This window comes from Argentina silus (genome assembly GCF_951799395.1).
Source record: "Argentina silus genome assembly, chromosome: 15".
Classification (NCBI taxonomy): domain Eukaryota; kingdom Metazoa; phylum Chordata; class Actinopteri; order Argentiniformes; family Argentinidae; genus Argentina; species Argentina silus.
Genome location: NC_139669.1, coordinates 3573109 through 3601047, shown reverse-complemented (window position 1 = coordinate 3601047; position 27939 = coordinate 3573109). Strand labels below are relative to the sequence as shown.

The following is a 27939-nucleotide window of genomic DNA, read 5'->3' as shown; positions in this document are numbered from 1 at the left end:
CTGGCGACAGGCACCAGGTTTCTGTGTGCTCAGCAGCCTCTTAAGCTCCATATTTGGCATAATTGGCATCTACAAACAGCCCAAATCTCCCATGCAAAATAGATGAGACACGCCCATACTGTGCCTGCGGATCACAACACTGCAACAGATGGATTCACAGGAGTGTGTGTGTGTGTGTGGGGGGGGGGGGGGGGAGAGAGAGAGAGAGAGAGAGAGAAAGAGAGAAAGAGTGTGTGTGTGTGGGGGGGGGTGTGTGTGGAAGGGAGGGAGGTGTGTGTGTGTGTGTGTGTGTGTGTGTGTGTGTGTGTGTTGGGGGGGGGAGAGAGAGAGAGAAAGAGAGAGAGAGTGTGTGTGTGTGTGGAAGGGAGGGAGGGGTGTGTGTGTGTGTGTGTGTGTGTGATGCCTCCACCTCAACAGCTAGGCTGGCGCTAATGGGGGGAAAAGTAGGATGTGTTGCCATCTTGTCAGTAGTGGAGTGGACAGTATAATAAGCACTGGAAGTGTTTAACATCATCACATTCTCAAGAGAGCGGGGAGGAAAATTATACACAAGTTTCCGTTACATTCCTAGGTCGTGCTAACTCTCTCACATTCTAGACATCAAAACACAGAGTCTTGGAAGCTTTCCACGGTAACTCACATCAATGCAGATTGTCTCTACAGTATGTGCTTTTCTACGAGATCAGCATACATTCACAGTGTCTATCTACATCTACTTCAGTGCCGCAGTGACGCTACAAAACAACACAATGCCCCAAGTGTACAGCATAGTTCCAAACACAGCAGGAAAACACAGATGCACAAGATTCTCTTTTTTTGTTTTTTTGTTTTTTGTTTTTTTGTTCAGAGTCACATTTCCCACAATGCAAGGCAGCACTATTACATCACAAAAGCAGGGGAGCATGTACACGGCCACCACAACAATCTTACCAGTCGTCCTCCGCAAAACTACCCTCCTCAGCTTCAGGCACGTGACTGTTGGGTGAAGTGGAGAAAATCATATTGCAGAAGAATACAGTCAACCAACTTGCATGTTCTGCGAACATGCAGACATTAGATCACACATTGACTGGTTGGTGGGTTGGTTATCCAAAGAGGGTAGGTTTGGATTAGTTTGGATGTGGGATGTGTGGGACTGGGCTACTGTAGACAGGATAGCACTGGAGGAGAGCTGTTAGGATGGACGGGGATGACTGACGGGGATGACTGACGGGGATGACTGACGGGGATGACTGACGGGGATGACTGACGGGGATGACTGACCCTCTCTACCAACACTAGGAGTCACTAGGAAAGCAGAAGGAAGTTGGATCACATTTTGAATGGGGAAGATTTTAAAATGAAAACAATAAAAACAAAGTGAGACGGATTCCAGTCCAGTTCAGTTCCATCAGACAAAAGGAAGAGGGAGAGAGGAGAGAGAGAGAGAGAGAGAGAGAGAGAGAGAGAGAGAGAGAGAGAGAGAGAGAGAGAGAGCCAGGATAGATGGGTCAGCTTTGTAAGCCCTATATCCAGTGTGTGTGTGCTTGTGGCTGCCAAGTGCCCCCACTGGGACTTCTAAATGTGGTCACAGCTCGCACTGCTCCAAGACAAGCCACCAAATTATTTTTACATCTCCAACTCTGGCAACCTCGTGGACGTCAGTCTCGTCCGAGCCGGGGCTTTGTTAATTGTATAATCATGAGAGGGATTGGAACCGACCGGACACCGGCCCTCTGATGTGCATAGAAGATACAACATTGAGGGATTGGCACTTAGACAAAGGGCCCAAGGCCGTCCAGAGTTCATGTTCAAGTGAAGCCACACATGCATGATGAATACTGTCTCTCTCTCTCTGTCTCTCTCTCTCTCTCGGGTCAAAGTCTCACCCAAAAATAAAGCCAGACAGAGAATTTCAAGCCAGGCTGGGCTATATCTCTCTAAGAGCAGACGATTCCCTTCCAGTTGAATTAATTAATGTCTTCTCCCATAGCGATGGCCTTATTACAGTAATTAGTGCTCTACTTAATTAGTGGTGAGGAAGACATGGGGGAGCATGATGGGAGTGTGTGGTTGTGGGGGAGTTGGCAACCCTGAGCTGATGTAACAGCCCCTTAGTGGCTATGTCACATTAGACCTGTTGGGCCATGGGCTATCTAGGCTGACTGACCACAGACAGGAATCCTCTGGAGAGAGCCAGTCGTTAGAGAATGGGCCTACAACCAGACTGTTACGAGGATTGAATCCCAACCATGTTGGTCGTCTTGGACACCAGGGTCTGTGTGATTGGCTCCCTGAGGGATCAACTTGGTCAAGATCCAGATGATAACTAAGGGACCATGCATGGATGAACACAGTAAAAAGGTGCAGTGAAGGGAAAGCAACATTAAATGGAAGGAATGGATTCATATAAAGATGAATGAAGAACAACTGGATCGACCACACGACCATCAGACACGTTTCTAACACGTTCCACCCGACATGGCCAGCCACCGTCACAGACGAGATGATTTGCTTTTTTGCGGTAACTCCTTTTTGGGTTCCACGTCTCTAGCTAGGCCACTCTGTGCCGTTGCTTCGGTGGGTTGCTCAGTGGAGTAAGTTCTAAATGATGTTATTGGATGAAAACATAACCATCATTAACCCTCCTTCATTTCAGACTGTCTGAGAGGACGTGGGGCCTGAAGAGAGCTCGGTCGCTGTGAGGAGCGGAGACCGCAGAGGCATCAGATCATCAAAAGAACCTCGGCTCATTTGAAGCAGTCTCTCCTTTCCTTGGGTAATAAAAAACACGCATCCATATTTATGAGTGGCATGAGGGGACCTCTTTTTTTTGAGATTCGAAAGGAAATATCTTTAAAGGCGAGCCATCTGACCGAGTTTCTGCTCAGCGGCTGAGAGTTTCCATCTCTGTAGAGCAATGAGCTTTGGCCCCTTGAGGGACTTCCTCATCTAAACCACGATGGTCCCCAGATAAACAAAGTATAAGTGAAGATTTATCAAAATGATATATTGAGTGACAGGTCAGTGCTAAAAAATAGATACAGTCTACTGCAAAAGTACTATGTACACACTTCAATTTACACCTCATTCATCGCGATTTATTTTTGCCCTCTTGCATTTGGATACTCAAAGAAAACTTAAGTTGTCAAAGTCTCCATGACAACCGTTGCTATGCTAGCTGGCACAGGCACTCAGCAGTGGCACAGGCACTCCAGATAAAACAGTGTGTCTTGTCCTTCTGCCTACTCTTCATCAACGGTGTTTTTAATTGAATCCTAATGGGATTAATCATGTCCTGTCACGCTCTGTTCTGTTCTGTTCTGCAGTGATATTCTCAGTTCCCCAGAACCCCCTTAGCTTAGCTGACTATCTACTGAGCAATGTGAGTCATCTTTAATGTTCCAGAAATCAACTTAATACTGTATTCATAGGAACAAATTCATTAGGGTTTGACTGAACAAAATGTCAACCTAAAACAGGGTAAATCATGGCTTCATTTGAGTGTGACAGGACTAAAAACAGCATCAATGTGTTAGAGAAATGTGCTGTTGATTATTCCAGCTAGCTTTAGGGCTAAACCAACAACAATAGTCATATCTGTTTTAGTGCCCTCCCTTACACTGCTCAGAGCTACGAACCGACTGGACTTCCATTGGTGAAACAAATCTACTGTACCATCCCATTTCTTTGTTACTGAACACCAAAATGCACCACGTTACAAATTGGTCGACACTCCCATTTCATTCTAAATCAAAGACTGGAAACTCTACAGTACATCACATAACAAAAAAAAACAGACCAACCAGAAGTACTCATATCTACCCCAAAAAACAAACTGTTCCTGATTGAAGAAAAAAAAAATGCCTTTGCGTGCAAATGTCGTTCCTTGTGTTATTTATAGTCTGTGTTGAGGGGAGCAGTGATGCAGCTGCTAATTAGGAGGCTGGGGAGAAGACAAGGATTGCCAGATGTACACTGTACTCTCACTGCGGTTAATGAAGGTGATGGAGGGGGAGGCAGAGAGGAGTGGGGGAGACAAGAGGGGAGAGAGGTGGACTTGGGGGAGGTCAACAAGCGTGAGGGAGGAGAGGAGTCTCACCCGTAGGCTACACCGGCCACGGTGCACTTCTTGAACTGCATCACGTTGCAGGTCAGGGTACCTGTCTTGTCAGAGAAGATGTATTTCACCTGCAAAGGAGGGGTGGGTAGGGGTCGGGGGAGAGCAACGTGACAGAGAGAGACAGCAAATCATTGCTCAGAGCCAATCAGATACACACATCACACTACTGTCAGGAGCAGGTGTCTAGTGGCTCTTGGTTTAATCAGAGGGGCATGGGATCAGACAGCACAAATGTTTCACTTCAGTCATATATGGCACCAAGTCAACGGTGACTGGGATAGTCCTTGTATGTAACACGGGGACACGTGTATTTAGGATCTGCAGGCTTCACATCCACAGCAGCCTATTCCTCATCAAGATGAACAGATTATGTCAGAATGTATAGAAAGATGCATCACCTGTCCTAGTTCCTCGTTCAGGTTGGAGGTGCGAGCCATGGCAGGTGTGTTCGTGGGCTCGTAGAGCATATCTGTGTCCTGAAATAGTCATAGAGAATCGCATTATAAGTCACAACTTACAGTATAACAAATGCTCTGTAACAGTTTACATTAACTTGCCCCTATAGCTGTGTAGTAACACTTGAATTACTCTAGTATCAAACTAGTATTAACAGCCCCAAATAGAGCTGGGGCGATAAACCAAGAATCTACTGACACTAACATTTCAGGCGTCATACTGCCGTAATTTAGCAGTATGATAATTTGGCAGTAATTTCTGTGATTATACAAGAAAAGAAATCAGTCCAACTTGTCCAAAAAGTTAATGTCAAGCCCTGATTCAAACTCGGTTGTTTGGGCTCACTTTGGTTTGAAACCAACTGACAAAGAACAGCAACATTTTTTCACACTTTTTGTTCCGCACATGCTGACTGTTCTGAGTACCCGATTCGATTTATCGTTATCGAGGTAAACGGATCAAATGAAGTGTTTTTGTCCGTTCCGCCCAGCTCTTGCCCCAAATCCATTCTTGAAATAGGCTCTTTCTCATACGCAGATGAATTGACATGGAATTTAAAAAAAACACTGACAGTGACACTGAGACTCAGATCAACTGACGCCCCAGAAACATTGCCCCAAATCGAATCGTGTCTTCATCAAATGGGCTCCACCTACTTTTTTTCATGCAAAGCAAACAGTCTGGGGTTTCATAAGCAAGCAGTGGACAGCATCTCTTCAATTAGACATAAATCATGAGACAGTGACAAACTTAGTTAGATACGGCTCTGTGGCTGTAACTTCCCAGCACAGCAAATGTGGACTTTGACATCTGCATTTGTAGCCCTAAGAATGAAGAATTAAGCCCTGTTCCCTGACTCACCCAGTTGATAAAGAAGGCCTGTGTGAACTTGATGACCTCCAGAGTCACCAGCAGACTGATTGGGATCAGGTTGTTGAAGAGGATGATGAAGGTGAGGAAGTTGAGGCCAAAGTTAGCCGCACCGCCATCTGCCATGGGATGACAAATTTGGAGAGAGGAGCGATAGAGAGAAGTTTGTTTGTCATCGCTGGTCCCCAAATAAAGCCATCGGGAAAGAAAAATAACTGCCCAAAGCTAGTACCACCTAATGCTCACCATTTTCACAAACCAGCAGTATGCAGTGTTGTGCCAACGTTGTGCATTAGCTGGGACTACCCATCTCTTCCACCCCACCTCATCCTCTCACCACTGAATTGATATTCACTCCAATTTGTGTCCCATGATTCATGGTACAGAACTGGGACTGGGCTATAGGCTATGTAGAATGTCTATTACGTAATAGCAGCAGCCTTGGCATCCAGCATGTTCCAGGCAAGTTCCACAAAGCACAGTGCAAATGATGAGTTCTATTTCCCCCAACAATCCATGATGAAATAATCAAAACACCAAAAAGGAGACATACAACCCCACTGACACCGTAGCTCACACAAAAACATGAGTGATGTGAATTACCTTTCCTCAGCTTGCAGGAGTCGCAAGAGTTACCTTCCTCAACCCAAGCGTTTCCCCTTTAGTAAAGCAGTTGAGAGAGGGAGCCCTTTCCCCAATGACACCATGATTGCACAACGAAAATGATAAGGAGGGTGGCAGAATGGAAGCTACTGCTACTGGTACGATGAACAAACAGCACACAAAGGAGGGAGGGCTTGCCAGAGGTGGGGAGGAAGACAAACGTGTTGGAAGTCTCAAGACAAAGGAGAGGGATTCAGTCCAAAGCACATTCCCAACCAACAACACGTGGAAAAGAGTGGGTGGATTTTGATGTTATTTATATCATCACTGGCCGGTAGTTTTACTTCATAGTCTAGTTTGTGAGGTCTCCTTGTAACAGGAGTTATAATGTGATCAGAGGGGTGAATTAGGTGAATTAGATCAACAAACCAAACCATGCACGAGCCACAATTCAACCCAGCTGCATCTCCTAATTATGTCTTTGTGTCAATATTTGCCTCCATTTCGGGGGCATGCACATACCCACACAAAAATAGTAACGTTAACTTTATACTACAGCAGCGAAAAACAGCAGCCACAACCTCCGGCAACTTTTAGGGGACAGGGAGGAAAAAAACACCACACTGCGCAAGTTAACGGATGCAGTGCAGGGTCAGCGTTTTACTCAGACAAACAGTCAGCAAACAAAAAAGCCTAGAAAAAAGAAAAAAAAAAAAAAAAAAAACTGCTATTTAGTGGCCAGGGATTTAACCGCCAGTAAGGTGCAGCAGGTGGTGTGAATGCATAACAAATGACCGCAATTCATTTTTCTAAACTCAATCTGCATAAAAGTAGGTTGTTACGATCTCTAGGCCAGGAATGGTGCCACTTACGGCCGGTGTCAGCAGTCAGTGTATAATGGGTCAAAGTCATATGAATTATTTATTACGTGTGCATAATCACAGCCCTATTTAACATATGGAGCATGTTGTGAGGTGAGGTGGTCTTGCAGTTCTCCCAATTGGCCACTAGCTGTGCACTGCCAATCCTGTGACCGCCAGCTACTAGATGGTGCGTTGACGTGACTAAATGTGCAACTAAGGTGACATCATTTGGACAGGTAAGAGCTACAACAGAAACTATAAAGCGATGAATTGCCACCTCCCTCTTTTGACACAGGTTGGATAATCTGCAGTGGACTGAGTCCCACACCCATTAAAGGAATACAATCAGGTCTCAAGATGGACGCCTGCTTTATGACTCACATTCCCCTGGTTTGTATAGTACATACACCTCTCTCTGTACACATACAGTAGGGTATTTTAGGTGGGGGTCTCAAAGCTACATAGGAGAATATTGAAACCCCCGGGGAGCCAATCTGAGCTAGTATTCTGAGAGGGAACAGTGTGGGTCATAAAACAAGCTTGAGTCGATCAGGACATGTACAACCTCTCCTACACAGGCCTATTTGAATATAGAGTAATGGCTATAATGACACGTTAATCAGTTTGCAAACGAGGCTCCCAGCTTCATGGCAAAAGATGCTGTTCTTTTGCATGAAAAAAATACAAGGACGTTTTTTTTAACTGGCCAGAGAAGTGACCTCTATTATTTTTCTAAAACTGTAGGATTCTTATAAACATGTCACTTCTTGTATTCGTGTGAATAGTCGTTTACGTAACACTGGTGTTTTTTAATTGAAAACCATGGTTCAGCATGGATACGATAATCCATCTCAGAGCAGAGCAGGTTTTGCATCTCACTATCTCTCTGCTGGAAAAAATAAACACATCAAAATGAGGCAGCGGAGGCATTTAGAAAATGTCAGTGGTTGCCCCCTGGGCTGTGCTGGGTCTATGTTAAAAGAGATAAACATGCATAAGCCTGCCACTGAAAAGCTCCCTGAGTGCAATCTCATCTCCCTCACAGACAAAGAGCAGAAAAGAAATGAAGTGCGGCCATCCATATGTGCTGAAAGGGTAGAAAGGGGACCGACAGGGTCTGAGGCGTGGATTTGCAAAGAGTTTAACGTGTCACGAGAATGGAGGAAAAGGAGAGACACTGTTTGGATCAGGCACTAACAGGAAACTAAAGAAAGTGTAGGAGCTTGAGGGAAAAACCGTCGGATCCCTGGTTTGTGCTTGTCCATGGCAAGGGCCCTTACAAAGGAGGGCAACCATATAGGGGGACTTCATTGCTTAGCAAAGGCAGAGCTTCAGTTAGGGGGTTAGTAAGGGAGGGTCATTCACGGATGGCCAAGGCTTTTAAATGGTTGTTACCTGGAGCTGTTAAAAAACGACAACAACAAAGAAAACAAAAAACCAAACAGAACGTTAGAAATGAACCAAAACGTACAGCAGCGCAGTGATATTCAACCATTTCTTTCATTCACATCACATGTCTATGCATGTCAATCTTTTTTTTTTTTCTTTTACGTTTACGTTGGGAATTCCATCATTCCCAATTGCCACATATTTCACTTGTGTTGCAATACATACTTTACAGAGGCAACATAAAAAAACAACATCACACCACCGACAGTAACAAAGGTAAACCAAAACAACACAGAACTAAGCAGACACGGACAAGTGAGACCAAATATGTGGAATATGTGGAAGGTATCTGGCGTTGGTGCTCTTACAGTTCAGGTCCATGTACCAGGCGGCGTTGCCGTACTGGTATTTCCAGATGGTTTGTCCGATGGAGCACACCAGAGAGATGGCCAACAGGCACCCAAACAACACCAGGATCTGGAAGTTGGTGATGCGCTCCACGTTGGACAGCTTCAGAGGAGGCCGCGTGGAGTTCTGGGTGAAAGAGACAGCAACGGGAAGTAACAAACGGAAGAGGAGATCTACCTTAAGTTGCGCTATACCTGCGTAGTAATTCTGTTATTACTTTAAGTAACAACATTGTAATTACATGATGTTACATAGCAAATTAGTAATTGCTTCGTAATTTCATTGTGACGGGGTTCAAGCAATTTGTTGTTATTAAACAAGCGAGATTAAGATAAAGAATGATAATAGTTGACTCAGTTGAGGAGTAGGATCTCAACATCAATGGCAGGACACCAGGTTAACATACGCAAGGAAACATCTTAGGAACCAAGGCCCTAACGAAAGTGTGAAAGTGAGTACGGATGAGAGGGTTTCACCTGCATGAGTTTGGTGTCGTGCCCAGTGTAGACCACAATGCCATGGATCCACTGGGTGTTCCTCAGCTGGGCTCCTCTCAGTAGGATCTGGTCTGGACCCAGTGGTGCAGTGCTGCAGAAACAAACAGAGATTCTGTGCATTGGTAGAGTATAATACTGACTACTACTAAGCTACTTGAGAAGCCACAGTAACTGATGTCCTATGACAGTTTGATAAGGCTTGTGCCTATGAGGATACAATATCAGTCCTAATTCCTTCATTCCATTTATCTGGACTTCACGCTACCTCAGGTTTCAGGTTTGACACCCAAATATACCATTTCCCGTTTTTCATTGTTGTTGTTGTTTTTTTAAAGCTGCTCAAATCTCCTAAAAATGAAATGGTACAAATGACTTACATAACGCACTTTATTAAAGTGGCTGGCAAAGTCTCAAACAAACACAAAATCTAATAATACTAAGAAGGTGCTGCCATTTGTTTATTAAAAACATTAAATAATCTACAAAACCACATAATTCACTGTGCTGGCCCAACTCCTAATGGACCTATGAGATAGAACAGCTGCTGCCTGGTGAAAGGCAGACATAGAGTGTGTGTGTGTGTGTGTGTGTGTGCGTGCGTGCGTGCGTGCGTGCGTGCGTGCGTGCGTGCGTGCGTGTCCTACCTGTGTCCATCCAGGCGGATGTTCCCAACAAACTCATACAGATGGCGGTTGGGGCTCTCACACTCCATCCGCCCAGAGAGCCGCATCAGGCTGTCGATGTCCCTGATCTCAGATGTGATTTGCAGTCCCTTTGTTAACAGACACACATAATAACAGTTCATTGAGCATACGCCAGGATATGGTAAACATTTCCCATTATTATCTGTGGAGAAGATCAAATAATCACCTGTCGGATTTTAAGGTTTGTTTCTCCATCCAAGTTTGACGTCTCGATGTAGCACATGCCTTGTGGCTCGCTGGAAAAATCAAAATCTAATTACAACAATCAAACATCCACTGTGTGTACATTTAGTTCTGCTCTTTCTTTAAAAACTGGATCACATTGTAGTTTGTTACTGTTTTTTAATACTGTACGTTCAAAAATTGCAGTTCATCCAATGTTTGATGATGTTTAATGGAGGGAATTTAGTCTGGGAGGACAAATATACGAAAGGTTATTGCAAACAAAGATGTTTCAACCCAGTATTGTACTCCCATGTTGATCTTAATCAAAACAACTGAAACTAGAGAGTATCTTGTTGCATCACTGCATCAACATTCAATGATATCATTATTCTCTATCAAAATAAACTAAATACCCACTTGACAGCCCAACTGAACAAGTCCATAGAGCTCAGAGTAGACAAGGTTAACATCTTTATTTGCAGCTGCCCTTGAATGCAGTTGTCTTTCAAAGAGAGCTACAGTGCACTGCATGTGTGTGTGTGTGTGTGTGTGAGTGAGAGAGAGAGAGAGAGAGAGAGAGAGAGAGAGCGGGCCAAGCACCACAACCACAGCAGACAAATGGACCAGTGACAGACACTGGGCACAGGGACAGAGTCAGAGCTTGCTGGTGCTTAAGGTGAGTCAGGTCGCTGGTTAGCTGCTCTGTTAATATGATTTATGCACGGTGGGGGCCCGTCCAGAAACAGGCAGGGAGAATATCAAAACACCACAAAGCCTGGCCATTGGAGCCTAACCACAATCAATGAGGTTATAGAATCAGCTGCTAAGAGCCATTGGCCATGCCAGTAAGGACTTTGCTTCCTGAGAAAAGCAAGCTGCTCTGCAGACAGTGATGGCTTGGGAAAGTGTTCTAAAATCAGCCAGGCAGAATACACAGTGTTCCCATTCACAAGATGGGATAAATACTTAAACTGCTTGAGTATTAATGAATAGCCTACAGTGTCTAGTATCAATAAAATATTCCCACAATGGCAGCAACTTCGTTTTAGTGGATGCACTGGCAAATTAGAAGCATACTGTACCAAAAGTACATGCTATTATTCCAAGATGCATTAGAATGATCTTGGAGCGTGACTGCATGAAATCTGTCACACCGGGCAACAAAGTCTAGCGTCAGAGTGCAGTAAAAACCCATGCACAGTTAGGAAGTTGTCTCTAGCAAGTCTTTCCGAAGTGGAGTATGTCTCTATTGACTCAACGGCCTCAAGAATTAGTTTGGATCCAAGTCTTGAAAGGATCAGTTCAATTATTTTGTTCTGCCACACTGTTACTCTCAAGACTTATCTAAAAGTTTTCAATGGTCAATATGAGTGTACAGGAAAGGTGCGAGAGCCAATGGGAACTTGGTGTTCATTGACCTTCATCACCTCGATTCTCTGAGTCTTGCCAACATAATCAAAGCCCTTCCTACCTTCAGAGAGCAAAATCTAATATTTATCAGCAATGTCAGCAAAAAGACAAAAGGCCCTGACCTAACTGGAGTTAGTCTAGTTGCTATGCCCCCCCACCACCCCCCCACCCCGTCCCATGCTCAGCAGTGCAGTTTCCTGACCTGGACGACAGAATGACGAGGTCGGCCGGGAGATGATCCCCATTGGCCGCTTTGACAACCTCTCCAACAGCCACCTGATATTACACACGACGCACCAGCAGGGGGTGAGGGAGAGCGATGCGGTCGATCACACAGAGAGGAGGAGGGAGGGAGGGAGGGAGGGAGGGAGGGAGGGCAGGAGGGAGGGAGGGAGGGAGGAAGAGCACAAACAGACACAAAAACAGGAGGAAGGAAAGAGAGACAATGATTTAATTTTAGGGAACAAAATAACACCTTTTAAAACCCTGCACTATGAGAGTCCGTTTAATCATCTGCTCTTTTTCAAAAGCCATTTGGACCATTTGGTTATTAAAACAGCAGTATATTAAGTCATTCATTGTCTCCATATACTATGCAAATAATATCATCCATGAAATTGAGCTCGTACAATAGTAGGGTATGGATAATATCACCCTTCTATGAGATTTTAGAGTAGTTAAGATGAGCTGATAAATAATTGCTGTTTCCAACAGAAACACAGTATCGATTTACCACGTAGTGCATTTCAAAGTTTGGGGCATTAGGTCACAAAAGACTTTAACACTACAGAGAGATCGATGCAGGTCAGTTGGCTATAAGACAGACCTCACCCAGGTGGAGGAGAGAAGGAGGGAGGACATGTTCGGTCAGTTCTTATCAAAACACATATACAATAAATAATAATAATAATAAATATATAAATATAATAAATAAATAATGTACAGTACCAGTCAAAAGTTAATAATAATAATAATAAACTATATTACTTCTCTCCGTCTTTCACATTCCTGTTGTTTATAGTGGAAATATAATGGTCATATCTGTTCAAAAAGTATACTTTAATGTCCTCAATTATTGCATTAGTAGAAATAGGAAATAAGACAATTCATTAGGGAAAGGGTGGTTCTAGAACTTCCTGTAGGTTCACTAACTATGCAGAACAGCTGATCATCTTCTCTCCCATGGCAACATGAACTGAATTACATATTTTTTCCTCTGAGATCGTTAAGGCTAGCAGGGATGTGACTTTGCATTTCATACTCTAGCAAACTCAGAGGCAGAGGCATAACGTCAGTCGTAATTCCCAATACGCATTATACCACCAAGATCATTATCTTGTCCAATATCCTCTGAGTCTGTATCATTAAAAGATACATCAGTGAGAGTTTTCACTCAAGACAATAGAATTGTATATCATGTGAAATACACTGACAGTATTTGGGGAGGACTGCTCCAGAGAAACCAAAGGATAAATCAACAAGAAGGCTTTTACAATATGCATGATCCGAGATGTAAAAAACATACATTATTCAAACCTTGCAAGTTCTGAGAAAATTTCTCACAGTAAGGGTACAAATACGCAACTGTCTCCCCAGCCTGAGATGACGACATATCCACACTTAAATATTGATAATGCTCAGCCACTCAGCCCTGTGTCTGAGCATAGCCAGATATTACCAACAGTAAATCTAGTTTTATGTCCCGTGCCTCGCCCCCTTTCACAGAGCGGGAGAGACAGAAACAGGCTGCGTGGCGCCACAGATGTGTCTTCTAATTGCTGGTATCACCTGCTATTAATAGCCACTCCTTCTTCTCTACTTTGCACCTTATTGTTGCACGGCTGGCTCACCGTTTTTCGTTAATTAAGGTGGTGCTTCATGAAACATTGGTGGAAAGCTGCTCTGTGTCTTCGGGCTTAGTTTTCTCCTCTCCTCTCCTCTCCTCTCCTCCCTCTCCTCCCTCCCCTCCCCTCTCCTCTCCTCTCCTCTCCTCTCCTCCCTCCCCTCCCTCTCCTCCCCTCCCTCTCCTCCCCTCCCTCTCCTCCCCTCCCTTCTCCTCCCTCTCCTCTCCTCTCCTCCCTCTCCTCCCTCTCCTCTCCTCTCCTCTCCTCCCTCCCCTCCCTCTCCTCCCTCTCCTCCCCTCCCTCTCCTCTCCTCCCTCTCCTCCCCTCCCTTCTCCTCCCCTCTCTTCTCCTCCCCTCCCTTCTCCTCTCCTCTCCTCTCCTCTCCTCCCCTCCGTCTCCTCTCCTCTCCTCCCCTCCCTTCTCCTCTCCTCCCCTCTCCTCCCCTCTCCTCCCCTCTCTCACATCTGTTCTCTGCTCCAGAAAGACAGGACGGATGCAAACCGCAGGCATCTGTGGCCGTCGATGACTATCCCTCCTGGAACACCATCATCACACTCCTCCTGACACTGTAGCATTACACTGTAGAGAACACAGTCTGGTAACGTACCTTCTCCCAGTGCACAATCTCCCAGGCGCCGTTCCTCAACACTGTGACGAGCAGAGAGAGGGAGGAGAGGAGAGGAGAGGGAGGGGAGGAGAGGAGAGGGAGGAGAGGAGAGGAGAGGAGAGGAGAGAAAAGAAAAAAGAAGAGATGTGTGACACATCGCCATCATCTCTTTCCTTGCTTGGCTAACTCACAAGGTGCTGAGCATACAGTCCCTGCTGCTGAGCATACAGTGATAAGCGATGACCAGCGTGACCACGAGAGAACACGCCTGTCTCATGCACTGTAGGCGCGGCTACATGGAGACTACAGACATCACAGAGGTCAACTTGAGGCCAAGGAACGGCTCCATACCTTGACATTCCTTTTTGTTGACGACACCGTCGGCGTTGTGACGCTTCTGCAACGAAACAAACATGAACCCGGTCAGACACATACTCAGACATACTGTTATTACTTAGTTATTACTAGGACATACTGTTATTACTTAGTTATTACTCAGACATACTGTACATTATTTATTTATATTATAATGAATTGCAATAATTGAGGACATTAAAGTATACGTTTTGAACAGATATGACCATTATATTTCCACTATAAACAATATGTTTTTTTAGGGCATTTCTGCTTTATTGGGATAGAGCAGGCTTACGGGCCGACATGCAACCCTGGGGGGACGGGGAGGGAGAAGAATCAATGGGGTGGGGATTTAACAAGCAGAAACAGAAGCTTGACACACACACACACACACACACACACACACACACACACACACACTCTCTCTGTCCCGGATTACAACGGCTGCTTTGATCTTCTTTTAATGGGGAAACAGGCTGGAGAGGCCGACAGGCCCGTCACCGTTAACATTAACTACAGTTCTGAGGGAGCTGTGGTACGTTAGCGCGGCGCTGATCTGAGCCTCCAGACACAGATAATACACTTACTGCCTGGGTGTGGAAACACCCACAGACGCTGACTCACTGCTTTCTGGATGAGTTAAGGATCATTGTACAACATTTAAATGAAAGTTAGCATACATTCTCGATCAAGAGACGGCTAATTGTGAAAGGAGGAATTGAGTTAGAATGAGAGCCGACACACAGGAGACCTCGCCCCGGCACCCGCGTAGAGGCTGCCCGGAACACAACCTGATGTTTTTTAAATCACAATTAAGACATCATGCGTCTCTCAGCCTCGTGCTTCACGTCGTCACGTGTCCATAACCGTTGTGTCGAGAGAGTATTCTGAGGAACAATTGTCAAACATGGCTTATCATTAATGCCAGCAGACAGCTGGCTAACTCATTCGACCTCTGTACTCATCTCACAGGCACCATTTCTTAATATAAACACTGGTAGCAACTGAAACACTGCAGCACTTTCAAACTATTCTCACCAGTCTATCTACGAGGCGAGAAGAGAGAGAGTACTACATCTTCTCAACAGGGGTGTTTGACAGGAGTTGAGCTGAGTGTTGCTTTGGGCCCGAGAGCTACCTGTAAGTTACTGATGCAGCTAAGAACAATGAAGAGCTACTTTGGCAACTTAATACCCTTCAAAACATCTGACAAATATGTTCTCCCTCTGAGAGCAAACTTTCTTCATGCATGAAAGAAAGGCAGACTTTGTAGTCTCTGAGTAGTCGTGGAAACAATAGAGCTGTGAGGGAGGTTTGATGTGCTCCAAGCTCAACCAAGCGTGTTGCCCAGCAGTCTTTGTGAGTAGGCTTCCTTTGAGGAATGGAAATCATTACAGGTTGCCTAGAGATCCCCCCACCTTCTCTCTCTCCTTCTTTATCTATCTCTACACTCCCTATCCCCTCCTCTGCCCCCCCCCCTCCACTTTCTACCACCCTACCTCCCCCCCGTGCTCTTATTTTTTCACAGGCTGTGGAAATCCAATAGAATTAAATAGTATTAAATATCCCTGCAATGTTCCATAGCGTGTAATGAATAGGCAACAGACTCATGTGGAGCTGGCTGAGGCTGGGGCAGAGGCTGGGGTAGAGGCTGGGGTAGAGGCTGTGGTAGAGGCTGGGGTAGAGGCAGAGGCTGGGGCTGAGGCTGGGGCAGAGGCTGGGGCTGAGGCTGGGGTAGAGGCTGGGGTAGAGGCTGGGGTAGAGGCTGAGGCTGGAGCAGAGGCTGGGGCAGAGGCAGAGGCTGGGGCTGAGGCTGGGGCAGAGGCTGGGGCTGAGGCTGGGGCTGAGGCTGGGGCTGAGGCTGGGGTAGAGGCTGGGGCAGAGGCTGGGGTAGAGGCTGGGGCTGAGGCTGGGGCAGAGGCTGGGGCTGAGACTGGGGCTGAGGTTGGGGCAGAGGCTGGGGCAGAGGCTGGGGCAGAGGCTGGGGCAGAGGCTGGGTCTGGGGTTGAGTTTGGGGCTGGGGCTGGGGTTGAGTTTGGGGCTGGGGCTGGGGCTGAGGCTGGGGTAGAGGCTGGGGTTGAGTTTGGGGCTAAGGTTGGGGCAGAGGCTGGGGCAGAGGCTGGGGCTGGGGTTGAGTTTGGGGCTGGGGTTGAGTTTGGGGCTGGGGCTCACAGCGCCTGGTGACTGCACTAGCTACCCAGGGAAAGTTACAGACCTTCACAAAGCTCATTCATCATCCCCCATGCATGAGCTGTTGGCTAATTCATTCAACCATGGGAGCTATTCTTACACTCTCTCCCTCTCTCCCTCTCTCTCCCTCTCTCTCTCTCCCTGAATAGTTAGATGATGTGTTTAATCACAGTGCAGTAGGGGAGAGACAGAGACGGAGGGGGAGTGATACTGCAGTATTATGCCTCTGTACACGTATACAACAAGGAAATGAAGGCAGAAGATGAGAAATCTCTAGTCTCGCACCTGCAGTGTTACTTGCATTAACAGGGTAAAAAGCCTTCAAAAGAAACCCCAGGAGGGTTTGAATTGTTGATTGTTGCTGACTGCTGTTGTTGAGAACGGAGCAAGATCCCAAAACATTTTAGCTATGCAATATATACGATACAAGGGTTAGGGTTGTATTGTATTTGAGAAAGAGTGGTAAAACTGAACAGTCAAAAAACCACAGAGAACACATAGTTATTTCTAGAACGTTGTACTGCAGGTTGAAGGGAGGAAACTGGCATCATTATGTGCTCACAGGTTTAACTGACTGTATGGTTCACTGTTTGCCAAGGAATGTACTGTTCACCAAGTTGTTGACAAGAGCACTGTACCCTGCACACACACACACACACACACAGACGCACGCACACACACACACAGACACACACACACTCACAGACATCACTGAGATCTCAACCAAATCATAAAAGCACAGTACGCACGGGGCTCTAAGATTACAGACGCTTGTGTACGCGATTGAATATTGGGTTTCAAGTGGGTTCGCACACACAAAAGGTGCATCAGCACCTTTTTTTTTTTTTACTTTGCGGAATTCACTGAGGTCTACTATAGGAGCACCGGGGTGGTAATGTTATGTGACCGGTGGATCGATGATGAATGTTTCATGAAGTGGTCGATTGTGCCACGTCATGCCATGGCCGGGGGACAGGGAGGGGAGTGGGCATGTGCAGGTGACCTTCAACGCAAAGAGCCAGTCATCACCTCTCCACTGGCATGTTTTTCACGAGAGGCCAGGGGAATTTGCTGCGCTGGCCACTTCGCACAGCGAGACACAAGCTACTGTAACGCTACAGGGTAACTGTCCACAGACAGCTAAGCAGCGGGGAGCGGGGAGCGGGGAGCGGGGAGAGGGGAGAGGGGAGCGGGGAGAGGGGAGAGGGGAGCGGGGAGAGGGGAGAGGGGAGACGGGAGAGGGGAGAGGGGAGAGGGGAGAGGGCAGCGGGGAGCGGGGAGCGGGGAGAGGGGAGAGGGGAGCGGGGAGAGGGGAGAGGGGAGCGGGGAACGGGGAGCGGGGAACGGGGAGCGGGGAGAGGGGAGCGGGGAGCGGGGACGCATTGCTGCCTCACAGAGTTACAGCGCAACATCCTCTGGCTTGGCAGTTGGTACGGTATGCGATTGGTCTTGATATGAGACGTCTGTTGTGCCGAAAACAGATCAATTTTGAGACTTCTTGAGAGTTTACAGTCTTTACAACTGGACACTGCAGTGAGAAACCAGCAGAAATCCAATGAGGCCAAACTAATTCAAGAAACTGTTTCACTTTTTATTCAGCATTTATACGCATTTCGTCAGGCAGCTGCTCAACAACATGAACCTGGCCGAACGGTCGCTCTTGGCTGGAGAGGTGTTTTGTTTAACGCTAACTATTTTGTGCATGAGCACATAGGCTAATTGATGGGATCAGTAGCCAGGTTGCAGAAAGCACAGCTGTGGAGGCGTGTGTGTGTGTGTGTGTGTGTGTGTGTCCTGCTGTGCGTGTGTGTGTGTGTGTGTCCTGCTGTGTGTGTGTGTGTGTGTCCTGCTGTGTGTGTGTGTGTGTGTGTGTCCTGCTGTGTGTGTGTGTGTGTGTCCTGCTGTGTGTGTGTGTGTGTGTGTCCTGCTGTGCGTGTGTGTGTGTGTGTGTGTGTGTGTGTGTCCTGCTGTGTGTGTGTGTGTGTGTGTGTGTGTGTTTGTGTGTGTGTGTGTGTGTGTGTCCTGCTGTGTGTGTGTGTGTGTGTCCTGCTGTGCTCCCCTAACCAGCACTCTACTCCGATCCCATTCTCAACCCAGTGGACAAGAAGCTTAGATTCAACACAAAGCGCAGTTCTTTTCGCTCTCTGACGCAGTGGTTAATTAAACCAAAAGCAGGCAAACAGACCCTGCTTCATAGTGAGGGTAAAAATAAAAGTCTGGCGAGGCAACTTCAGTAGGGTTGGGCCCAGTGTCTAGTGTTACAGTCCAGTGTGGCCTCACCAGGTCCTCTATGAACTCCTTGACGGCAGCCACCACCAGGATGAAGAGCAGGGGCACCAGGGTGGTCCAGCGACCTGTCGGGGACACGTCAGGGATTTGCTGCAGGAGAAAAACAAGACACCAGCGATCCAGTCAGGAGATAAGAGACACACATCATGATATTCATTTCTATATTCCATCGCTGGCACCACACGGAACCATATACTGTACATGGGTCTAGGCCGGACTCTAGGCCCACATCATGTTTGGTTGGCTGTACAGTAGTGTGGGAGGGCAGTTGTGCCAGGGACAAAGCCTGACATTACAAACATGCGGCTGTCCCATGAGTGTAACATCATCTGTTCAGGATAGACTCCCCACGCACGCGCACGCACGCACGCACGCACGCACGCACGCACGCACCCCTCTATGATAAATCTCTTCGACATCTGCCGTGTCACTCTAGGAGTCACAAGGTTCTCCTTGAGCGTGACAGGAGGCCATTTGTCAAGCAGAGGTCAGCGCTACGACCCTCTAGGAGGCCATTAACCATTACAACGACAGGAGGGAAGCCAGGGGACGGTGGAGAGGGCATTTGTCAGTCCATCAGTTTGTGTTCTGGGGCAACTATCAGTCCATCAACGTATGTTCTGTTGCAACTACCAGTCCATCAACGTGTGTTCTGTTGCAACTACCAGTCCATCAACATGTGTTCTGGCTGGGACACATTAGGGGTGGGACACATTAGGGGTGGGACACATTAGGGGTGGGACACTGCTGACACACAGCACAGTAAACACACAGAGTGTCCCTGACTAGCTGCGTAGAGGAAGCAGAGTTATGAAGCCAGATTGATTACATACAAGGAGATCCAATGAACCGGTGTGTTTCAAGGACACTCCCCTGTACTGCACTGTACATTTACCTGAGAAGACTGATAAAATCAGTCGGTCCTTGAGACTCTGTAAGAACCAAACTAATCTCACCTGCATCACAGAGACCTTTAGGTGACTCACAATAAAAAAAAATCCCATGTATGCATAATATGTCTGTTGACGGTGTTTAGGGAGCATTTGCCTTTGAACACGTTTCAAGGCGGGGACCCTAACCCTATCCTGCAAAGCAACATACCAGGGCCTATGGCATCAAAGGGAAGAGGCAACAGAGCTAGCCGGGGGGGGTATACAGTACAAAGGTAACAGAAACAGTTCTGCTCTACTCTTTAGGGATTTGTGTATTTCGGCATCTCTCTCCTCTCCTCCACCTCCTCCTCATCAGCATAGATGTTTTATTCAAGGTCGATGCATTGACAGGCCAGGTAATGAACATTCACACCAGCTGCTCTTCAAAGCCCCCGGCTTCAAGGTCGTGGGTCCAAGCTCACACATCGACAAAGCTCTCATTGGAGCTGTGATAGTCAGCACAAACCTGGCCGGGACTGCTGGAGCCTGCCCTCAATCCATGCTCTGGTGGCCTATTGAGATTTCAACACCCAGGACACCACTTCAGACTTTTAGAAATTGTGCATATATTACATATACAGTCGGATCACTTGGTGAAGCTCAACTGTTGTTTAAAAAAAGTTTTAGAAACACTTCTAGTTGCAAGGTGAATATAGTGAATTTGTCTCTGACACATTCTGGGGAAATAGAAACTAAAACATCACAGTCAGCATATGAGTCAGACTGCCCCCACCCACGTGAGCAGATTTATACCACATGCACGTGAGCTCTGGCCTGTGCTGTTGTGTTGCAGGACTGGGTTATTTGTTTGGTAAATCATAAACGCAAATATGGCCTTTTTGACTCTCCATGACAGCCACCGCATATGTTAAGCATGTGATGTGTGATGTGAGGTGTGTTGAAACGTCTGTGAAATCTCATTTCCTTTCAAGGGTGTGTGTGTGTGTGTGTGTTTATGTAGTTATTTCAAGGCATCTGACCTTTGCTACTGATGTCTAGGCCATACAGTACCAACCAGTAAAGAATAACCCCCCCCCCTCTCTCTCTCTCTCTCTCTTACCTGCAGGAGTGCGATGAAGAGGAAGAAGGAGTTAGCTGCCCTTCTGAACTGAGAGTACAGGAACCGAGGCAGGAAGGTGAGGACATTGTACTTCGCCGTGCTGGAGGGCAGAGAGAGAAGGAGAGGGGGAGAGAAGGAGAGGGGGAGAGGGGGGGAGAGGGGAGAGGGGGGGAGAGGGGAGGACAGAGGATGGGGAGAGAGTCAGATTAGGACTAGGAGCGATACACGTTTAAAAAAAAAAACATTTTATTCATGTCAGCATGACAAAGGGATGTTAGGTAAACGAGCGGGGCAGTCTGACCACCCGTAACCCCCTTCACCCACTTCCCCAACTACGCGTCCCACCTCCCCACCCCTCAACCCCCTGTAGCCCACCCATTCCAGGAAGCAGTTTTCTGAGTGGAGGGGGGTGGCTGAGAAGACTCTGTTTGAGTGATGAACAGCAAGCCAGTGAACTAAATGACCATAAAGAATAATTAGGGGGAACCAGGAGACCTGGCAGGAGGGTCATAAAGTGCCCTGCCATGGCACACATGAGCTGTGGGAGCCAGGGGGCCTGGCACAGCACTCAGACCCAGACCCAGTGCCTGATTTACTGCCACATTAAGGGCCAGCCAGAGCAGGCACTTTGGGAGGATATATACGCTGTGATGTATACCTTGCCACCAGGCATCGGCACTTCCTTATTTACCCACACGCAGACACGCAAGAGCGCACGCACGCACGCACGCACGCACGCACACACACACACACACAACGGGCAATGCAAACAGAAATAGGGGGATACACAGGCAAGTGTGGACTGAGACTGGCAGACAGTCAATGAAAAGAGATAGCAGCTCCACTCATTGTCTCCCCGCCGGGCTCACTGGTCTAGCAGGGGTTCAGTCAGAGAGAGAGAGAGAGAGTATGGCTGCTATCAGACAATAGCACACAGTGCTCTGCAGACGTCTGTCAGTGTCTGTCTGTCTGTCTGTCTGTCTGCCTGCGTACCTACTTTTCTGTCTGCCGTTCTGTCTGTATGTATCTACACATTCATCTACTTCCCTCCCGATGGTCTCTCTTCCATCTGTCTCCACACAATCTAACATTCAATCTATTACTGCAGGGAGATAAAGAGCTACTGAAGCTCCTCCTAATGGTGATCAGAGACCAACTCCTCTCCCTTCATTTCCTGTCTGCAGCCTGGAGCCTGGGGACCAATACCAGACCACTTCCTCTTTGCTCTACTCCAGTTAGAGCAGGACAGATAGAAAGAGCTCTTTCATTTCCATCTATTCACACCAACGCGTTGGCGTTGTGTTTAACGTGCAGCGTCACTGGACACACTCATTGAATGTCACAGTGGGGAGGTTGTGAGAGCAGAAGAGGAACAACCGTTAAACAATGTCACACACTGAGGGCTTTATCAATCATACAATGTGGTGGGTCATTCTTTTGCTGTTTAACATAATAGAACAAAGCAATGGAATTTCAAAGAGCTCAAGGACAAGACACATATGAGTAATGAATTGTTGTTTACGAGACAAGACCAAGTTTAATTAAAAAAAAAAAAAAAATCAGAGAGTCAAGATGAAGATACAGTTCGTGTAAGGACAGGCATTACTTGACAAGGCATTAAGGATGACATCATTCCAAGTAGACTCCCCCCCCCATGTCAATTTTAATCTTGTGGGCTACCACACATACACAAGGCTGTTCACCTTTAAGCCAAAGTAGAAAGACAGGTTTTCCTAAACTGGTTGTTTACACAGACCTGTGACCAGGCGAGCACTGGATCTGTTACTGTTAGTGGACATGTGTCTGTGTCTTTGTAAGTGCATATGTGTGTGTGTATGTGTGTGTGTGTATGTGTGTGTGTGTGTGTGTGTGTGTGTGTGTGTGTGTGTGCATGTGTGTTTGCACACCTGTGTAGTGCATATGTGTGTGTGTATGTGTGTGTGTGTGTGTGTGTGTGTGTGTGTGTGTGTGTGCACACCTGTGTAGTGTATGTGTGTCCTCATGTCCCTTATTCCTGGCACAGGGCCGTCACGTCATCGCTCCACGGACGCGCCATGTGGAACAGCTTGACCTGCCAGCCCTGTTTGCCAAGGTGCAAGTCACGCATGTCCCACCACCTCCCCTGTCACACGTATGTCCCACCACCTCCCCTGTCACACGTATGTCCCACCACCTCCCCCGTCACACGTATGTCCCACCACCTCCCCTGTCACACGTATGTCCCACCACCTCCCCTGTCACACGTATGTCCCACCACCTCCCCTGTCACACGTATGTCCCACCACCTCCCCCTGTCACACGCATGTCCCACCACCTCCCCTGTCACACGTATGTCCCACCACCTCCCCCTGTCACACGTATGTCCCACCACCTCCCCTGTCACACGTATGTCCCACCACCTCCCCTGTCACACGTATGTCCCACCACCTCCCCTGTCACACGTATGTCCCACCACCTCCCCTGTCACACGTATGTCCCACCACCTCCCCTGTCACACGCATGTCCCACCACCTCCCCCTGTCACACGTATGTCCCACCACCTCCCCCTGTCACACGTATGTCCCACCACCTCCCCCTGTCACACGTATGTCCCACCACCTCCCCCGTCACACGTAAACGAACGCCAGTCAGATCTGCTCTGACAACCAGCTCAGTTTAACACACGGCGTCTCCCACACCGGTGGCAGACGCAGGGCTGCAGCGTGGGGGCGGAAGAAGATCATGGACCTCCTGTCGGATGTGCAAACCAATAGGACGATAGCAGTGGAGTGGGTGTTATTCTAGCTAAAAAAGGCGTCAGAAACGGTGCAGTGAATTGGGGAGCAGTAAAAAAAGAAACACTGATGGTGCTTGAAAGAGGAAGTGTGAGTGTGAGGCTTGGGTGGCAGTAGAGCACAAGCAGCAACACAGGGATGGAAAAGAAGCTTTTTGGGTCCTCACACAACGTCCCAAGAGCATACAGGCTACTCCAGTAGTCATCTCTGTTGCCAGAAGCTTCCGTGTAATCTCTCAACAGAGACATGCAGCCTTCTAATATTGTGGTCAGGGTTAGGTTGAAGCATTTTTCGTGGTAACCCCTTTGCGACAGTACATGTGTGTCTGTCTGTCTGTCTGTGTGTGTGTTTGTGTGTGTGTGCGTGCATGTGTGTGCGTGCATGCGCCTATGTGTGCGCATGCGAGTGTGTGTCTGAACGAGGGGGAGGCCGCTCATGCAGCAGGAATGCTAACGCTAACAGCGCCTGACAGAGGACGCCCAGCCCAGACCTGACCTTTTAATGCAAACCTTTCTCTCTCCCGTCTCCAGAGGAGCCAGAGGAGCACGCTAGCACAGCGCTAGTCCGGGAACATCGATGGACAAATCCACCATTAGAGGCCCCTTGGTGCTCGATAGGGACTGATGATGAGTCAGAGAGAGACGGGGGCTCAGCTCAGACGGAAGTCCTTTCATGTGGCCTGTACTGGAGTACTGTGGCCGTGATGTCTGTGTAGTAGGCTTAAAGATGAAGGGTGACTCAACATGGCCGGTGTGTGTGTGTGTGTGTGTGTGTGTGTGTGTGTGTGTGTGTGTGTGTGTGTGTGTGTGTCAAAGGCAAAGAGGCCGGATTTGCTGGAGGTCCCTATGGAAGAAATGCTTGCCCTCTGGGTTTGCCATTACAAGTTTCAAAAATAGCACAGATTCTCATACATCACTGGCATTCCTCTGAGAGTACAAATGCAATCAGGACAATTGAGCTGTATGGACTGACTGACTGTTGGTGTCTCTAATGAGTAGTAATTATAATTCTCTTTCATTTGTCAATTCCTGTTTACTAGTAAATCAATCCCAACATTAAATTCAAGTTGACCTTTCGAAGGAGGAGATCTACCTTGACAGTTTGGAAAGGCAGCCTATTTGTGTCTCCCAAGATGCATGTAGTTGTCGTACATTTCAATCAGTGTATAGAAGAGTTCTTCTATAGGGGAGCCTCATGCTGCCTTCCTGCCTGTCAGTCCGCATGCCTCCCTGCCTGTCCGCCCGCATGCCTCCCTGCCTGTCCGCCCGCATGCCTCCCTGCCTGTCCGCCCGCATGCCTCCCTGCCTGTCCGCCCGCAGGCCTCCCTGCCTGTCCGCCTGCAGGCCTCCCTGCCTGTCCGCCTGCATGCCTTCCTGCCTGTCTGCCTGCATGCCTCCCTGCCTGCCTGCCTGCCTCCTTCCCTCCATAGATCACCCTGAGCCCATATTTAAAAAAAACCTTGAGTTACTGCTGTGTCGTGAACCTCCTCAGCAACAATTCCTCTGCTGTCAAGAGGCAACACTGTTGTTGTTCATTCTGTTTCCTCTCCTCCCACCCCTCTCCTCCTCGCCATCCTCCTCCTTCTCTTCCTCCTTGTCCTCACTCCCATCCACTTCTCCTACTCCCCCCCTCATCCTCTCCTTCTCCCCTCCCCCCTCCTCTCTCCTCCTCCTCCTCCCCTCCTCCTTCTCCCCCTCTCCCTCCCCTCTCCACCCCCTCCTCCTCCTCCTCCTCCTCCTAGGTACCGGTGTCAGGGCTATACAAGCCCAGGTGGTAGGCAGGGAGTGAGAGAGGGAGGGAAAGCCGTGAAGTGCTGCAGTGCGACTGTGACTTCATCTGGAGATGGACATACAGTGAGCAGGGAGCCGGGGGTCCCATGGGGCCTTTTGGCACTTAGGAGACGACGCACAAGAATGAGACCCAACGCTCCCACGCGATTGGCCTCCTTTAACCTCATCGGATTCACATTAAAAATCACACTGCTGTTGTAATGGGGATGGGAGTTGGCTGGGCACGATAAATTATGCATGCAATATAGAGGTCCATGCACCACCTGTGATGACATGTCACTATCATCCATCATATACAGATTCAGCAAATGATCTGACATGCAGCCGCTGCTGAGTTAGTTTAGGTGAGGGTTGGAGCACTAGGGGGGAAATGTGCTGTACTTTCTGAGTCATGTTAAAGGCCTGTTTTTCTGAGATGAGTAACACACTACTGTACACTGCTGTAAGTACCTCTAATAGGTCTCTTGAGTCACGTCAGGATTATTTGTAATTTCATACGAGAAACCGGATTTTGAAACTGTCCTTTGTCAACAGGCGTTGGCCTCACCTGACCCGGTTGTTGCAGAACTTGGTGAACTGTGGCTGGTTGAGGAATATGAGTCGTGCATCTTCCTGGTCAGCCAAAGAGGTCTTTTCGGAGGTGTCCTCTGTCTTCTCGTACCCTGAAGAGAGGAGGAAAGGACACATTTAAGGAAAAACCTTCAGAAGTAGATCATGTCTTTTAGTGCAGGTATTGATAGATGGGGCCTTCTTCAACCATTGCTACTTTTAACACTGTACAAAGTACACAGAGACCGTCAAAATGAAGGTTCACTGCTTTCTCAAAGACGTGAAGCCCTGACAACATTGTGCTGCGGTCACGCAGAAAATAAAACAATATGACAACATTTGTCTAGACAGGCCTAGATTTCAAACACAAGGCTTTCTTAGAGCAGGAGGCAAAGTCAAGGGTAGATGTCTCGGTGTCTTCTACAGGGTCATCCATCCTGCCAGGGGCTCAGGTGGCAGCGCGCGCATGTGTGTGTGTGTGTGTGTGTGTGTGTGTGTGTGTGTGTGTGTTGGAAGCCCTAAAAGAGAGCGGATTATGCCCAGGGAGTGCTCTTACACAGAGAAGTCTCTCCAGGGAGCCATCTTAAGGGGGATCAGATGCACCACAGGGACACCTCAACTGGTTCCTCCTGAGGTGTTGCGCTACAGGACTGCTAACCATGGGCAGACACAAGCCAACGTGTTCAGCAGGTGACAGGGAGTAGAGTGCTGCTAATGTAGCCTACGCCACAGCATCTAGCCGCGGCTCTTTGTAAAAATTAAAACAGCGACACTTTGACACGCACATTTTGTTTCATAAATAGCCTATTTTTGAGTGTGGTTTTGTGCTGTCGATTACAAGTGAATGCCCCATTGTGTGACAGGGCTTTTTCGCTCCAATGGTACAACAGGCTACTTATCTTGCTCAGTGTTGGCCCTGCAGTGGTTAGTCAGGCTTGCCCTGTGTCTGTGCCAGTCAGTCAGTGTGCTGTTACTGCATTCTAGCAGTAGAATTTGACACGGGAACTGCATTAAAAAGTCAGGAGCATTTAATTGCGTTTCTCTGACCAAACGCTCACATTTCACTTTTTCACTGTAAGAGGTTTCATGGGGTTGTATTCCAGCTGGGAACCGTATTTGATTAGAGGCGGGGTGATTTCCTGTGAGGACTTGCAAACTTCCTGCCAGGAATGGTGAATACCGCTTATCTGAGTTCATCTCCTCGGTTCCTCTGGTGTCATATGACTTCAGAGCAGAGAACTGTGGGCTGGAGTTTCATGCCAAGTTCAAGAGAGGGATATGGGAGAGAGAGAGAGAGAGAGAGAGAGAGAGAGAGAGACAGATAGAAACCAGTATGAGCTGTTAATACCTACCAGCATAAACAGGAAGCAGCTGAATTACTATTGATGCTGTCCACTGTTGCGAATGAATAGTGTTACTGAAGATTAGATCACTACAGTATAAATGATGATCATACAGCCTTGAGCTACTCGACAAAGAGAAAGTTCTCCATACAATGAACTCTACTTAGTACAGTCACAGGTCATCAGCAGAGGGTTTACCGATATGACACTATCTGGTGTACTGTTACCATTGAGGAGTGGAAACTCAGTGTGCAACCTCCACAGAAATACCATGTGTTGACATGTTCAACCAGTCCCTACTGGTCTCCACGGTTGGCCATGTGCCTACTATCTTACCAACACAGGAGGGCGGAACGAAACACAGCCAAGATAAGTCTGGAACTGGAGCACATGACTGAGTGCTATCAAAGTGCTCTTGTCTCTTACTGCTGGCTAATGAAATCCAATTTGCTGGCTTGTAGACGAACCACAGCTTCAACATTCGGAACCTGCTTGTCGTTAAGATAAGAAGCTTGGTGTGGGGAGGCTGGGAGCACACACACACACACACACACACACACACACACACACACACACACACACACACACACACACACACACACCATGCTTCACACACACACACACACACACACACACACACACACACACACACACCATGCTTCACACACACACACACACACACACACACACACACACACACACACACACACACCATGCTTCACACACACACACACCAT

General features: G+C 47.7%; 1 protein-coding gene across 1 annotated transcript in view; it reads right to left on the bottom strand.

Moving 5' to 3' along the window:
* atp8a1 (ATPase phospholipid transporting 8A1) overlaps nt 1–27939 on the bottom strand; it is a 97653-nt gene that overhangs the window by 54954 nt on the left and 14760 nt on the right. Inside the window, exons 2-15 of the mRNA XM_083686206.1 lie at nt 25858–25972; nt 20747–20846; nt 18746–18844; nt 14270–14315; nt 13919–13959; nt 11670–11743; nt 10059–10128; nt 9833–9960; nt 9168–9279; nt 8652–8817; nt 5420–5547; nt 4501–4578; nt 4082–4170; nt 931–975 (exon numbers count right to left, since the gene is read on the bottom strand). Coding sequence (XP_083542332.1) covers nt 931–975; nt 4082–4170; nt 4501–4578; nt 5420–5547; nt 8652–8817; nt 9168–9279; nt 9833–9960; nt 10059–10128; nt 11670–11743; nt 13919–13959; nt 14270–14315; nt 18746–18844; nt 20747–20846; nt 25858–25972 — 1291 coding nt within the window. The remainder of the gene's footprint in view (nt 1–930; nt 976–4081; nt 4171–4500; nt 4579–5419; nt 5548–8651; nt 8818–9167; nt 9280–9832; nt 9961–10058; nt 10129–11669; nt 11744–13918; nt 13960–14269; nt 14316–18745; nt 18845–20746; nt 20847–25857; nt 25973–27939) is intronic.